At 45.1% G+C, this 16,492-nt stretch overlaps 1 protein-coding gene across 24 annotated transcripts in view; it reads left to right on the top strand.

Annotated features, from left to right (window-relative positions):
- MICAL3 (microtubule associated monooxygenase, calponin and LIM domain containing 3) overlaps positions 1-16,492 on the top strand; it is a 277,268-nt gene that overhangs the window by 177,619 nt on the left and 83,157 nt on the right. For 16 of the 24 annotated variants that reach the window (XR_010411645.1, XR_010411646.1, XR_010411647.1 and 13 more), the window contains 6 exons: positions 813-896; positions 4,034-4,132; positions 6,174-6,230; positions 8,549-8,656; positions 11,141-11,248; positions 11,858-12,044. Coding sequence is in view for 21 of the 24 variants with exons in the window: in XM_064591796.1 (XP_064447866.1) it covers positions 813-896; positions 4,034-4,132; positions 6,174-6,230; positions 8,549-8,656; positions 11,141-11,248; positions 11,858-12,044 (643 nt within the window). In the remaining 3 variants the exon portion in view is untranslated. The remainder of the gene's footprint in view (positions 1-812; positions 897-4,033; positions 4,133-6,173; positions 6,231-8,548; positions 8,657-11,140; positions 11,249-11,857; positions 12,045-16,492) is intronic. The other 8 variants (XM_064591809.1, XM_064591808.1, XM_064591810.1 and 5 more) reach the window with 5 other exon arrangements.

Below are 16,492 nucleotides of genomic sequence, written 5' to 3'. Positions count from 1 at the left end.
GACTTGAGATCTTTGTTGGGTCTTGTCCCTCCTCTTGCTTACCTGAAAGTCACTAAGACTTCTTATAAGAGGAGGTCCTGGGATTTGGAGATTAACACAGGAAGTTTCTTATAAAACTCCCTAATGACCTGAGAGAACATCCAAAGGAAAGGGAGCCCATTCTTTTTATTCTTTTACTCTCTTTCTTCAACTTTTCCATACATATCAGCCATTGTTCTCAGAACCAGGGGTGGGGAGGGTGGGTAATGACTTTGCTTGGAGTCTGGCCATAATTAACTTCTTCTCACATTTAGCCTTTGGTTATTAATTTTTACACTCCAGTCATATGTATTGTGGCTCATAGAGAGGAATAATAATATTCATTGGTAGACATCTGAGGTTGCCTGGCAGCTCTAGCAACCGCGGGATCTGCCCCATCTCAGGAGATCTGGAATGCTCTCCATGGGAGGAAGTCTGCCCCTAAGGGAAGGTTGTGTTCATCATTTTGAGTAGAAAGATTAGTTTTCCAAACCGGAATTAGTAGTTTAGGTTCAGAGCTTTGAGCTAGGGAAGAGGAGAGTGAAAATTACAGCTTCTGATTTCCTCGTTTTTTCCTTTGCATTTACTTTTAGTTTGTGGGGTTGGGGTATTTTGTTTCCTTTGTAAATGTAACTTTCTAAGAATTAATTCTGTGTCTGCCCCCACTCCCCGATCCTAGATGTGTGTATGTCCACTGTGAGTATCTTTTTTGTGTCTTCTCCTACTTTAATGTATTTTATTTTGTTTTGTCTCCATGTCCTGTCCCCCACCCATACTTGGCCTGTGTGTCACAGCCAACACAAGAGCGTGGGGTCAGCCAGCCGTCCTGCTGCCTTCCTGAGCAGGGTCGCCCTGCTCCCACCCCCCAGTGGAAACAGGTAAAGGAGCTGCCCAGGGACCAGAATGGGTGCTGCTTCCCTGGGCCTTCCCACCCTACTCATCCCTCTGCGTCAGCCAGGGCTGAGGCCTACACTTTAGAATCCTAGCTCCCAAGGACAGGAAGCTTCTGTACTCATTTGAGTAGCAGCTCTAGGGAAAAGTTTAACAGACAGTCCTGATTGTATTGTATGATTTGTTTAACTCCTTGGGATTTGAGAAATCAGTTAAAAGAGTAGGTGGTTAATCTGGTGTTGAAACTAGCTGAAGCTCTATGGGAAGTTGTTCCAGATACCTTAGCCTCTCTGGTTTTACCACCATAGCCCTTGTCCCAAGTTGACTTTTTGCTTACATGTGTCCTTGTAACTAGTGGAGGGAGAATCCTGAACTCAGCAAGGCTGAGAATTGGGGCATTGGAGCCTTTCACATTAAATAGGAAAATGTTAGCCAAGAAATATCTTAAACTATGATTTTTATTTGTTTCAGACCCTCGACAAAGATGAGCATGGGCATTTTCTTGGCGTTTTGTCTCCATTTAAAATACTCCTTGAAAATTTTCAGTAAATTTTTCACAGGATCTCCTAGAAAGCTGCTTCTAAGCAGTATTGGATAGGACAGAAGAAGTGGGTGGAAGGATGGCACCTCATTGATAATAGGAAACCCATCAGAAGGATTGGGGCCTCTATTTTCTCCCAAGTCACAGTTGAGCAAGTTCCTCCTCTGTGAGTGCAGCCTGGATTCTCTGTCTTGTGGTTTGGTATCATCTAGGACTAAGATTCTGAGAGGTCAGGTGAGCTGACTCTCGATTTCTTCTTGTGCTATCGAGCGCCAGCTAGTGCTGGGAGGTGCTGGGGAGTGGCAAGTGGATTTTATTTGAATTACATTCAGGGCAAAAGTTTCCTTTCTAACCTCTTTTAAATTAAATAATATGCCACATTAAAGGCAGGGCCCCTGAGGCTGAGATGGAAGCCGGGGAGCAATGTCCAAACTCACACAGAAGCCAAGCTGCTTCTTTCTCTGTGTTTGGAGGAGGTCTTCTGGAAAACAAACAAACAAGACTCATTGGAAAATCCATTTTATTTTCTTACGCTTTGCCTTGAAATCTAGGTGGAGTGTATGATTTGAAAGGTAATTTTTAGTTGAGGATCTGCTGAAGGAGAAAATGAACTCTAAACTAGATTCCCCCAAACTCTAGATTCTGATAGTGTTCAACAAGGTCGCCTGAACTAGGAGGAGCAATGGGGAAGGGAAGTCAGTTGTAACACGTGTAGTGGATGAACAGATGACTTTAACTGTCATGTGCCCAGGGCAGCTTTGGGTTGACTTGCTGGGAAGTCTCAAGGGTATTAAATGTGACCCAAGGAGCCTGGCTCAGCCAAGCCTCTGTTTTGGTGAAGACTGGCATATCAGCTCATCACCTGATGGATCATCAGGAGCTTGGTGTTTGTGGGCCTGCTTGTGTGTCCCCTGTTTATAAAGCATCTGATGGCCTCTGACCTTGTGCGGGGTGCTACATGGAGACGTAACAGCTAGGTTGTCATCTGGGTAATTTATGATCACAGTCAGTGAAGTAGAATATAGCTAGGCTCTAGAGGCAGCAGTCAAACCTGGGTTCTGTGGAGTGGGCACCAGGGATTACAGTTGGAAAGAATATCTGGGTACATCTCAGTGAGTGAAAAACCATGAGCAATGAAAATCCTATAGATCATTGCTATATAGAGTTGAAAATAGTAAATTTACTTGGCTGTGAAACAACTGTAAGTCACAGTTACATGTAATTTTTCCTCAACACTAAATCATGGATGGTATCATGAGTCTTGGCCCTGTAAATTTATCTCCTGAGAGAAGATTCTGTAACATTCTGGTGCTCCAGAAACATGGGAACAGAGGCACTTTGGTGGTGTACTCCATTGGCCCTCTGCTTCTGACTCACCCTGACGATGGCCTTCTTTAGCTCCCTTTAGGAATGAGGGGGGCTTACCAGCGATACCTTGCCATGACTCACTTTTTGTTTTTCTTGAAGAGGTTTGGATTGAGGCAGGAGGGTGTGGCAAGCACAGCAATCAATGGTGGCTGAGTTGGCGCAAGGATCGGTTTTAACTTAGGTCATGGTATGGAAGAGGGAAAATGAATAACAACTTTGCTTGCCGGTGACTTCTCTTTTTTACCTTCCTTTGTAAACACTTTGGCTCTTCCCTCCCCACCCTTCTGCCTTTTGGTCTCAGAAATGCGTCCAGCAGGCAAACTGCACATTAATCAGCCTTGGTTTGGAAGTAAATTGTCATGAGAGGTTGGAACACAGGGGGTCTGTATCCCCTGGCCTCACAGCCTCCACAGCTTTTTCTCCCTCCCAGGCTTCCTCTGTGTGCTGCCCCACATGGTCATTCTGGGCATGAGGAAATGGAGGATTCCTCTGGCCTAGAAACAAGTAATTGTTTCTTAAGTACCGAAAAGTTCTCTAAATCACAGATTCACAGGAAGGGAATACAATGGAGAGGGGCAAAATGGGGAAATAATCCATGAATATATATGGTGTTCGGTTAATGACAGATGTACTTACATTCTTATATTCTGTTTCCTGTACTTCCTTGTATTTCCCTGGTGGTTTTCCAGAACCTTTTAAGTGCACTCAAGGGGCTGAGGAGAGGGAAGCCATGGCAGGGTGTTGTCTTGAGCGGGCCCTCAAGGAGAGTGCCACTTTGCTGCTGGTGGGTGTACAGGTGGCGGAGCCCTCGGGAGGCGGTCACCACACTCCCCTCGTGATGGTTGGCCTGTGTGCCCTTTCTCTCTACCTACATCCTAGCTCATTTCTTCTATCCTCAACTTCCCTGATAAAACCAACAAAGAATATATCCTTGATCCCTGGCATTTAGAAAGTGTTACACTGTAAGTTCTGCCCCAAGACCAGCTACAGATACTACCCATGTGGTCTGCACTTACCAGATAGCGCGAGTATGGCATGGAAGCCTGCCGCCGACTGTGACAAGCTGTCCTCCCTGACCATACAGCCATTGCTGTGGACGATGGAGAGGCACGGGAGGGATGGCTTTGGTGAATGCTCTTAATCCTTCTAGAACCAGCCTAAACATGGCCCCTGTTTCACCATTGTTCTCTCTGTTTGTGTCTGTTGGTGTAAAAGCGACGGGAAAAGGAGCGTTCTCGGACCTGCCCCAAAAAAGTGATCACACTCCCTCCTCCCCTTACTCCACCTCCCTGTCGGGCGCCTGGCAGCCAGCAGGTGATCTTTTCTGCATGCTCTGTGGTCCTCGTCTCTGTCTTCCTGCCTGCCTGCGTAGGTGGCTAGGGTAGAGACCAAATCAGGATTCCCTCTTTTCAGAGCTAACAATTAAAAAAACAGAAAGACCAGGGGCGCCTGGGTGGCTCAGTCATTAGGCATCTGCCTTCGGCTCAGGTCATGATCCCAGGGTCCTGTGATCAAGCCCTGTATCGGGCTCCCTGCTCCGCCGGAGGCCTGCTTCTCCCTCTCTTACTCCCCCTGCTTGTGTTCCCTCTCTCTCTGTGTCTCTCTCTGTCAAATAAATAAATAAAATCTTTAAAAACAACAACAACAACAACAACAAGAAAAAAAAACCAGAAAGACCATTTGTAGCAGAAGCAACCTTACTGCTACAAATGAACAATTCCCGATCAGACCCCAGGATAGCACATAATACATTCAAACACTAGCTGGTTTAATCTAGCCCCACATCATAGCAAAACAACTATGCAAGCAGAGACTAAAACTATTATTTGTCACAGATGCACAGTCCCCAAAGCCCTGGAGAGCAACACATTTTTTATATAACCTCATTTAAAGCAGCCACTTTTGTCTTGCTACCCAAGGAGATATAATTAAGATGGGCTTTTGGAAGCCTTTTATAGGGCCTCACTTTATGAATTTGGTTCCTTCTGATTTGGAGAGCCCTGCTTCTTGCTTATCCAACTTGGGCCAGCAAACACCTGCCCTTCCCGTCTACCCATTCACACTCCAGGCAGATCATTTGAAAAATGCTTTATAGAGCAGTTAACCACAGACATGATTAAAGAGGACAACAAGCATACTTATATAAAGTATACTTATAGAATATAAAGTGACCTTTGTAGGATATCCCTATAAAATAAGATACTAATTTTAAAGGCAGGAACTATGGAAAGATATTTTCTCAACTAAGGTGGCCTATTTAAAAGGTGACCCCTTGTAATGTGTCTGATTGTTAAAGACCCACACTGTGTACCTGGGTCTAAGAACTGAGCCACTGTAGGTTTAGCGATTATGCTATGCCTTGTCTCTACATAAGAACTAAAACTTAGATCCAGGTGGTATTCTCAGTTCTTGCTGTGTTATCTCAATCAATTCTCACAATAACCCTACAAGGAAGGTACTATTATCACCTCCATTTTACGTATGAGGAGACTGAGGCATAGGGTAAGGAGGCCAAGCACTTGGTACAAGTTCACACAGTAAGTAATGGAGCCAGGAGTTGAATCTGGGTGATGTGACTTGAGCCCAAGCTCTGGCCTCATCCTCCCTGTGGAGACAATATGCCCATGGGCCACATTACAGGCTTTGGATTAGTTTTTCCACCAGCACACAGCCATAAGCTGAATCCTCAGCAATAATCCAAAGAGTGATAAGAGTAGCCTTCCCTTCTCCCACGTGATTGCTGATAGTGGTTTCTTCAGGTCGGTGGAGGCAGCCATATGCCTGTCTTCAGGATTTCCATCCCTGTCATGTACACATTCCTGTCTGCTGACTGAAAATGCTTCCAGTCGTCCACGTTTCCCTTTAACAAATAATGCTTTGGTCCCATGTTCTTGTTCAGGGACCACTCCCTACCCTGGAGTTTCCTCTGGACTGTTGTAACGGCCATTTGTTCCAGGCAGTTTCCATCTCCCCACCTTTCCTTTCTAATGTCTTGTTGTGGAAAGCTTCACCCTCCTAACCGGCCTCTCCTATTAAGCCTTCCATTGAACACCTCTGATCTTGTGCCACTGTGTGAAAGAAATACGTTTGTTCCACTTTGGTACTAACCATAGTTCTTTATATATGTGGCTGACCTTACTGGAGGCCAGATGGACAGAGTGCTGGACAGAGAGTTGTCCTAGGGTCAACTGTGGGACGTGGGATTTGATAGAGATGGGAGTGTGGTTACTTGGGGTGGGGATCTGTCGGGCAGGGGATATGTGTTGAAATGAATTCTGAATTTCTGGCACTCTCACTTAGTAGGTCCATATAGAACATTTGGATGGAGCTTAAGTTTCTACTTTGTTGCCAACAGACATACAGGGATCTTGATGCTGACAGCCGTGGCAAGCAGAGTCCCCACCATGAGAGGGTAAAAGAGCATGAACCGTGGCATGGGATGCTGAGGGCCAAACAGATGGGGCACGCTGTGGTGGTGGGACAGAGGGAAGGTGGGAATGGTCCCTGCTCCCCTTGCTTTGTGCACACTCTTGTCACCCAGCCAAGAGCAAGAATTCTTGTTGCTAACCGTGTTGACCCATGTATATAGCATTCACAGGAGAGCGTTCATCTGTTCAACATTCAGATCAGTAAGCAGGTGGCATTTGCTTCTGTCTTTTGATATTCAGGGTTCTAGAGGTAGAAATACTGTGAGAGCCAAAGCTCTTACTGGTGTAGGGATTTTGCAAGTATGAAGAGGATGGAGGGGAAGGAAGGCGGTGACAAGATGCGGGTATGTAATAAAAAGGTTTAGCTACTCTTTTCTGAAAAACTGAAGGGGCAATTAGTGAATACACCTGGCCATCATATCATTTGACAAATAGCAGAAATGCCCATTTTAAAAAGCCTGCTTATTTTATGAAACTTTTTGGGTTGTTATTGTTACCCTTAAACCTGGTCCCTGAGTGGGTATAGCTCTGCAGCAAGAGTGAAGAATCATCTCTTAATTTCGCATGGGCCTTTTTCTTTTATTTTTACCTCTCTTTCTGCTTTTGCTCTCTGAGAAATAGAGTCACAGCTACGGAAGCTAGTGCTGTCTCCCTAGGCCCTGTTACCATGTGAGGAGCAGGCGGTCTGTGTGCTGCCAGGACCACACGTGGATCGGTGCTGGGTGAGGGGGAAGAGACCGGGATGGAGGTGGAAAGAGGGCATCCCTTTCATCTCCTCACGCACAGCCTTGCTCTGTTTCCTTACCTTCTGCAGGGGCTGCTTCCTCCCACGAGCACTGTGTGTGCCCAGCCTCTTTCTTCTTCCCAGGCTATATTCCTTTCAAAAAGAAAACTAGGCATTTTCATGGAGAAGGGCAAGCCGTGCATTTCAGGGCATGCATATTTAATGAGGTGCTGATGATTTTTCATGAAACAGTGCCTAAGCAAAGAAGAACAGAGGGAAGTGTGTCGAGGAAAAGGAGAGATGGAGAGATGGGCAGGGAGAAGCTGTCAGACGTCTGGGGCTGCAGTGCCCAGAGGAAAGGTAGCATTTTCCCAGTGAGCTGCTTTCTGGATTCTTCACTTCAGGGTTCCTGTCTAGATACCTTTAAGGGTTGCCATTTATGTTCTCTTCCAAGATTTTCTCTCCACTATTCCATAATCTTGCCTGTGCACTCACCTGCTCCTTCACCTTCCCACCCCCAGTCTTCCCATCATCTTCACTGCTTTGCCATCTCTGGCGGGGAGCTGCCTTCTGTCTTGTTTCTCTCTGGTGGGTGGTACTCTTCTACAGAGATTCCCGCCCCCGCCCCGGGCCTATGTTTCTGAGCCTGCCCCATGTGCTGAGCTGAGGGCCAGTGAGCTGGCTGAGCATCTGGAGCACCCGTTAAAGCTATGAAGTTAATGGGGGCTCTGAACTGGGGGTGCAGTGCATCTGCTTGGAGCTAAAGGGACAGAGGGCTGGCTTCTCTTACCATGACAGTACCTCTTCCTTCTACCCTGCAAGTACTTCACCCTGAACCTGGTAGGAAACTAAGCAGTTAACACTTGCCAGAGCTCTCAGCCCCCTTCTCCCTCTCTGGGGACTGGACGGCTCCTGGCTGCATGGGCCCCGGAGGATCTCGGCTTACTTTTGTTACACATGCTGCATGTAGTCCGCAGAGGATGTGGGATCTTTTCTCCTGATCATTGCTGGGATTTGGCTGGCTCCTTGGCAGGCAGTGTTTCTCTGAGCACTGGCAATAAGAAGAGGCAAAGCCACATTTCTGGCCTTTGTGGAGAAGGAGTCAGCTTCACTCTAGATTTGCTATCTCTGTTCACTGTTCGTAAGCTGGTAGAATCTCCTTCTGCCCAGAAATCCCAGCTCAAGCCAGTGAGGGGCTCTGCAGAGCATAAGGAGTGTGTGTGTGAGCAGGACACCACCTCTGCCTTCTGCCACTTCCTGGCCGGCAGCGTTTTCCACTTGGGGTGAATTGAATAAAACCACCAAACAGGAGAAGACAAGGCTTGCAGAGGAGGCTCACAACTACAGTGACTGTGTTCCAGAGCAAGCTTCACTATAAGCATGAGGCAAGGGTGAGCTAAAAGCAAAATGGAAGCCTGGAATGAGCCATTCATGCTTTTGGGAATAAGAATATTTCTTTACTTTGTTTATTATTTAGATAAAGGTCTAAAACTCCCAAATTCCTCATATTTAGGTCACTGTGTAACTTTATTTAACGTTTCCTTTGATTTTTTTTTTTCTCCATCTTGTATTTTGTAGCCAGAGCCTGAACCTTCTCGTCGATTCTTTGTTGACCAGTGGGAGCTTTTTCTTAGTCTTCGCTCCTCCACCCGCCCCGCTTCTCCTTCCTCTGACTCCCTCCGACAGGTAGCACAGCCTGGAACTTGGCAAAGCTCTTTCCTCTTCAGCCTCTCTTCAGCCTCTCCTCAGTTCACCTATACAAATGTCATGTGGCCCAATGAGGTTGCAGAGCTCTTAACTTTGGCCTGTCTTCTGTGGGAATCCACCTGTGTCTGTCTGTTTTGCATGTAAGGTCCGTAGGCATACACCAAAGTTACGGAGGCTGCTAGCTTTCATGGCATCAAATTCTATCAAATAAACCCACTTTTTTTATATTTCAACTATATCGAATACTAAAGTTTTCAGCCATTAGCTTTTTAAATTCCAAATGTCTTCATATTAATACGTATGACAAAATATGGACCATAGTGTAATTAAATCTCTTAAATGGAGTGGTGATTATGCAGTATTCTGGGTGCCTCTTGAATTGTAATCATTTGAAGAGTGAGCCCTGCTTCTTCCTACAATGGAACTGATCCAGCTGTGGAGTAGCTTAGAGAGTGATTGGCAGGTCTTTTTGCCCTGTTTGTGTTTCCCATTCTCAAGCAGTCTATGCAGTACGTGTGCGGAAGCACATGCATGTGTGGTGGCAAAAGTATAAGTCTAACAATTGCTACATTGAGACTCTTTCTTAAGATTGGGGAGAAGGAAACCATCTGCTTTTCATGCCAGAAAAAATAGAACTTGAGTCTCCACCTCTCTTGGGGGATGCTTGTCAATATTACCACATTGCTGAGAACTGAATGTGACCAATGCCTTTGCATGCAGGCAGCCCTGGGCTGTATGTATTTGCTGAGGATGCCGGTTCTTGGTGGGAGGGAAGGGTCCTGGCTGAGCAGTGAGGACCCAGGGTTTGCTCAGCATCCCAGCCTCATGTGTGACATCTGGCCTACACTCTCACTTACTTTCTGCAGAATGAAGCGCAATTTTCTGCACCCTCAGTGTCAGCTGTTAAATGATCTGCTCTGCTTTGCCTGGTGCCAATCTGTTCCAGGCGTAAGCTTCCCTGATATCTCTAAGCTAAAGAAGGTTTAGATCTTAGAGCCACTTGTTTTTCTCGACTACTAATGGGTATAAGCTGTGAAGTTAATGAGCAAGTGGCACCAATCCTTGGAAATCTCCTCATTTTAAATTGAAAAATAGAATTGACTCCTCAGTTCCAGCGGAACCCTGGAGAATTGTTTGCTCATTTGTGCTTCTGTTATTCTCATAGAGTTCACATGGAGTTAGTTTTCCCCCAGAGCACTTCCCTTATTTGTTCCTGCCTAGCCCAGGGCATGCTGTTGCTCAGGCCCGCTATTCTCTTACACATGGCTTTGCGTGTTGTCCATTCAAACCACTTCCTAATGGAGTTGTGAACATCCCCCAAGACAACTGCCCTGGTGTGTTTCTCAGTCAGAATTAGAGTCAGGACTCCTCAAACTCGGCAGGCAGCTGTCCTATTGCACATAGTTAATGAGAGGAGTGTTGCTCACACAGGGTGTCCTGATCATTTCCACGTGGAAGGGTGACTGTGGAGTCTCTAAAGGACAGCCAGCAAGGCTTTGACCTCATTCCCTGGGGACAGGCTCAAAGCTAGGCTGCCTAGCTGGAAGGCTTACAATTGAAATTTGGTAGTTTCTTGTTACTTCTTCGGCATTGCTAGAAAGAGGATTGAATTGGTTAGATTTTTTCTTTTCTCTTTTTTCAACCTATAAAAAAATAATCCCTCCTGAACTAAAAACACATTCTGATTTCCCAAGACTATACCAAACCACTTGTCTGCATGGCTGCAGGTGTTAGCCTCCTGCAGCCGAGTTTAAGAAGCCCAGCCGGGTCTAGAAGGTTTTAGCCTTAGTGCCCAGATAGAACATACAAATACCAACAGAGAGAATGAGCCGAGAAGGATTTTTCCAGATAAAGCTCAGGAATATTTGATGAATATGACAGGGGTTCTGAGCGAAGCATTAATAGGAGGAAGGTGATCATCACTAGTAAGGCTACTGGCATCTTTTACCCAAGTGGAGAGTCAGCCCTGTAAGAGTGAGCTTGGTTTCTTTCTAAATGAGGAAGTAACTTCCCAAGCCCTCCCCAGACCCAACTTGAAACATGCTGTTCATCTGGACATCTGCTGTTTTGGTAGGAGCTGTTCATCTTGAATTCTTCATATGTAATTTGAGTCACTAGGATGTGGGCCCTTATTCTGTTCTATGTTTGTACCCATCCTGTCTTCCCACCTCCCTGAACTATATATTCCGAAAAGACATGAAAGACTAAGTTCTCCCTTACTGAATTTAATTATTCCTGCAGCCATTATTCTTACCAATGCTGATACGTCTGTGTGGACAATGACACCATTTTTCTTACCACCAAGTTTCCCTGCTTGTGGGCACTGTGTTGGCATGGTTTGCTGCTGCACCTTGTATTCATTTTATACCTTTCAACGATTTTTTTCCCTGTCTTCTTAATTTATTTATTTTTTTCCTTCTCATTTCCCTTCATTCTGGTCATTTTATAATCTCCAACCAATAGAAGTATATAAAGATGTACACGGGCGGAGTGAGCTCATTGGCTGAGCAGATAGCCAATCAGCTTCAAAGGAAAGAACAGCCCAAAACCCTTCTAGACAAGAAGGAACTGGTAAGAGATGTGTTAAGGGCACTGTCTATCTAGATATAGCACAGCTGTGGTAAATAAACCTGGTTAATTTTAAGTAGTTTAGTAACATATATAGCCAATATATGCCATGTGGTAATTTTTGTTTAGGTTATCTGAATTTTGTAACAATTTCTAGGACTGAATGGTTGTTTAGAATGTCGTGTGGAAAAACATACTTAGTATCTCTAAAAGTGATTTCTCTAGAGTCCAGGGGACCCATATCCATGTAGAACCATGTGAACACTGAAGAGGTATTTTTATGCTACCTTCAAAACAGAATTCTGCCAAAATAATTCGGTTTGATTGTTGTGAAATTCTGTAAAACCACCTGGGGTCTCCTCTCGACTGTTGATGAACATCGATTCAGAACCCAGTTCCTGCTGCTTGCTGCATAGAAGGCACATGTGACAGTTTCTGCACTCGTGCCGCTGTTTGGGGGGAGAGCCAGTAGCAAAGTGAGCCATCTTAGTCTGTCTCAAAGCAAAATCGCTTAGTGAGGGTTAGTTTCACATCTGGAGAGGGTCGTGCACCCCCTGGAGGTGAGCCTGAGAAGTGTTGCCCTAACGTGCCTCCCACTGCCCCCCATTACAGGGCTCGATAAAGAAGGAGTTCCCACAGAACTTGGGAGGCAGCGACACGTGCTATTTCTGCCGGAAGCGGGTCTATGTGATGGAAAGGCTGAGTGCTGAGGGCAAGTTCTTCCATCGGAGCTGCTTCAAATGCGAGTACTGTGCCACCACCCTGCGCCTCTCGGCCTACGCCTATGACACGGAGGACGGTAAGCCTGTTTGCACTTAGATACTGGGCCTAGGGACACTGTTTTCCATGTGAACTGATCTTAGGGCCTCTTACTGCGTTCTTATATATACATTTTTTTCTGCTTCGCCTAACCCTTCCCATCCATCTCCCTTTACTCTTCTGTTTTTTTCTCTGAGACTCTTATAAATATTTCCCTAAAGTCACCAGGCTGTAGCATAGCATTACTCAGCAGTGATGGTAATGAGAATGGCATGTGTTTACCTAAATCACTTCCCTGGCTTCACAGACATGTGTTTCTTACCTCAGGGTGGGATCTTAAAATAAAAGGGACACAAAGAGGATGAGGCTTTTTTTTGTCTTTACTTTAGAGAAGGGGATATCACAGGTCTGTAGAAGTCCTATCTCTTGCCACAGGTCAGTGACAGCAAATTAAAATTGGATCTCATGTCGCCTGGGTTCTCTCAGACTTTGCTTCTGGAGGATGACCAAATTATGCCCATCTCTCTCTAGCATCAGCATCTCTCTGATGAATTGAGAGTTTGTTCCACAGGATCTAAATCTAATTTACTGCAGTGTTCAAGCCCTGGCCTTTTGTGGCATGTATTGTTTTTTATAATAGACCTTAATGGAGCAGAAGGTGGGGAATTATACAAATAGGTGACAAAGCCTGATAGACAGACATGTCTGCCATTTGAAAACTCTTTAAGATTAATTGAAAAGGTCACCAAAGACATTGATTATTGAATTCATTCCTGTGGAGTGCTGAAGGAACTTCATGAGAGGCAGTCTTACTCATTCAAAAGTAATGAAAAGACCTAGATTAATAGGAGTCCTCACAGAGGTGGCATTATGTGACCTCTTTTTGGATTCTCAGACCCAATTCCAATGTAAGGGGGTGGGGAGTCCCTCACCCCACCAGCCCCACAACACCAAGCAAGTCTCTTTCACCAACAGGGTATATGAGAATTCAGCTCAATTCTGACACTGTCTACTCTGCCCAGAGATAGCATCAGATTCCACAGGTTAAGGGCTCAGGCCTAGAAGACTGCCCCTCATCCCCCACTTTAGACACCAGTCACAAGCCCCAGGCTGTTACTTGTGCTTCTGACCCACTAGCTACAGATTGGGGGTTCCAACAACCTCTTCCTTAGGTTCTTTTCATTTGCTAAAACGTCTCACAGAACTCAGGAAAACACTTAAGTTTACCAGTTTACTAAAGAATATGATAAAAGTTAGAAATCAACAGCCACATGAAGAGATACATAGGGCAAGGTCTGGAGAAAGGGCATAGAGCTTCCATGGGGCAACCCTCCAGGGGCGCACTGCTCTCCCTGTAGCTTGACATGTTCACCAACCCGGAAATTCTTCAGACCCCATCCTTTTGGGTTTTTATGGAGGCTTCATTGCAGTCATGTTTGACCAAGTCATTGGCCATTGTTTGATTCAATCTCCAGCCCTCTCCCCTGGAGAGTTGGGGAGTACCCTAAAAAGGAGATACCCTCTAATCCCACAGTTCGTCCTTCTGGCAACCAGCCTCTGCCCCTTGGGTGGGGTCTAAAAGTTACCTGTATTACTACAACAAAAGACACCTTTGTCTAGGGAATTCCAAGTGTTTGGAGCTGAGTCAGGAACTATGGACCTAGACCAAATGTATAGGGGAAATATATTTGGTTTTCTGATATATATGTATGTCCATTACTACATTGGTAGGTAATTTTTGACTGAGGAGACAGTTGAAGATCCTTCAAGGTCCAGCCAGTAGATCCCCAAGTATTTTTGCCCATAGATTGTGTACTCATCTTTGCCACATTCTCTTGAGGACATGGATGAAATGTAAAATGTTCCTCAAGGAGCTTACATTCTGATGGGCATGATAAGACAAGGGCACGTGGAGCAACAACAGACGGTGAAGAGTATATAATTAAGGGCTAAGAGACAAAATATAGATTATAACTTTGCAGAAGTTCAGAGGAGGAAGAAACTGATGAAGCTCCCAAGTTTTTAGGAATGACTGAACTGACCTTAGGCTAGACTCTGAGAGACAAGTATAAAATGTCTCAGTGGAGGGCGCCTGGGTGGCTCAGTCGGTTGAGCGACTGCCTTCGGCTCAGGTCATGATCCCAGGGTCCTGGGATCGAGTCCCACATCGGGCTCCCTGCTGGGCGGGGAGCCTGCTTCTCCCTCTCCCACTCCCCCTGCTTGTGTTCCCTCTCTCGCTGTGTCTCTCTCTGTCAAATAAATAAATAAAATCTTTAAAAAAAAAAAAAAAATGTCTCAGTGGAGGAAGAGAGGGCATACCAGGCAAGAGAATGACAGGAGCTCAGATGGGAATGACCATGACATTGGGAGCAGATGAGGCAGGCCAGCCTGGCTGGGTGCATTGTTGTTGACTGGGGCGGGGAGGACAACAGATCTAAACAAGCTCCCCAAATTCTAACCCAAATGAATTTTTCATCAACCCAGCCCCTCCACAAAAGACAGATGAACTAGAGAAAAGAATGGAATTTTAGGGATCCTAAAGCTTTAGTCTGTTCTTTATCCACATTACTGTGTGACTCAGAAATCTAACTGAAGGGCCTCAGATAAGAAAAAGGGAAGTCATAGGCTGTTTGTAGGAGAAAAGAAGTAACCCAGGCACTGTGGTGGGCCCTCTAATACATACCATGTCCTTCTGTCCTCACAACAACCCTCTACAGTAACTAGTTTTATTATTGCAATTTTACAAATCAGGAAGCGAATTCAGAGAAGTCATAAGTTCCTTGTTCAAGTTCACACAAAACTAGTAAGTGCTGGTTTGCACAGAATGACCTCTGGGATCCCTTCCAGGTCAGACATTCTGGGATTAGTGACTCTGGGCCTGTGTCAGCTCCACACTGGCAAATTGAGCATCTTACGCTTCAGAGAAATACCATGTTTTACCCTTGTCCCTGATTAGTCTTCCTTTCAGCTCTTTTAAAAGGATGCAGTCTGCCCTAAAACTAAGCTCCTCTTTCTCTTGCCAAATACTAGCTTATTTTCAACTGCTGCCAGCTCTTTAGACAAGGACTCTAAATCAGACAGTGTGTCACGTCTTCCCCTGTCATCTCAAGGAGAGAAAACCCACTACCTGCTAAGGTGGTCTGTGAAGGGCCACCATCAGTAGCAACAAGCCTGAAACAGTCCACTGCTCTCTGTCTCTTCGAGTACCAACCACCCTGACCACCCTCTGCATCTTCCATTGGGACTACTGGTCTCCCTGCCTCCACCATTGCCCCCTACAGTCTGCTTCCACAAAGCAGCCGAGGGATCTTAAAAGATGTAAATCAGATATTTCCAGCTCCTGCTTTCTACCCTTACTGTCTGCTGCAGTACAAATAGAATCCGTTCAGGCTGAGAGCTTCGCTTGTCTACCCCGGCCTACATTTCCTCTCTGCTGCCAGCTAGCTCACTGTACTCCTGCCACATTGGTTTCTTTCCATTTCATAAACCTAATTAAGCCACTGCTACCTTATGACTTTGCACCAGCTGTCTCCTCCCCTGGAATGCACTTCCCCCTAATCTTCACAGGGTAGGCTTCTTGTCATTCACAGCTTTGCTTGCATAGTCCCTCCTCAGAGAGGCATTTGCAGACCCCCTGATCTGTGGTACTCATCATTACCTGATACTTATTCACACATTATCTGCTCTATCTGAGCAGAGACTAGTCTGTCTTCTTGACTGGAACATTCTCAGTGTTTAGATTAGTACTCCTATGATGGCATTCAGTGAGCTGTTGAATGAATGAGTCATGGCCCATTATGCCTTAAGCTTGCCCTTTAGCCATTTGTTTCCTCTGATTTCTTTTTCTACTCACTCCCATATTTAATTATCAAGATTTAATTTATTTAGACCATCTAAAATCAGTGGCTTGACAGAACCAACCATAATTTGTGGTTAGTTTATAACATTAGTGTGGCTGTATTCACTGATTGAGACAGGCATCATAGTGACTAAAGGTATAGACTTTGGAGCCAAGCTTCCTAGGTTCAAATCCTCTGTGAGATTTACAGAGTAGGGGACACTTTGGGCAGGTTACTTAACCCTCTGTGCCTCACCTGGAAAAAGGTGGAGAGTAACAATATCTACCTTATTAAGTTCTGAGGACTAAATGAGTTGGTAGATATTATAATAGTTAGGATAGTATCTGGCACATGATAAATGTTAGATAAAAATTAGCTCTTTTTGTTATTAATCTAAGAAGTAAAAAGTACCATCATGTTGAGCTTGGGAAGGGGTTTGAGGAGATACATTAATTGAGTACCTGCAACACATAATGTGATTTCTCATTTACTTATCTCACCTTATGAGTATTATCTTCATATTCTACATGAAGAAACGTGTTTCAAAATGCTAAATAGTTCACATGGCTATTGAGTGCTTGAGACAGTATTTAAACTGAGATCTGACTTCAGTGCTCATGTTCCCTCTATCACATTACACTGCATTTTT

The sequence above is a fragment of the Mirounga angustirostris genome, unplaced genomic scaffold (assembly GCF_029215605.1).
Source record: "Mirounga angustirostris isolate CCGP_5_RB_7025 unplaced genomic scaffold, mMirAng1.0.hap1 SCAF_5, whole genome shotgun sequence".
Lineage (NCBI taxonomy): Eukaryota > Metazoa > Chordata > Mammalia > Carnivora > Phocidae > Mirounga > Mirounga angustirostris.
Note: the sequence above shows the minus strand (reverse complement) of the source record. Positions and strands in the feature narration are given on the sequence as shown.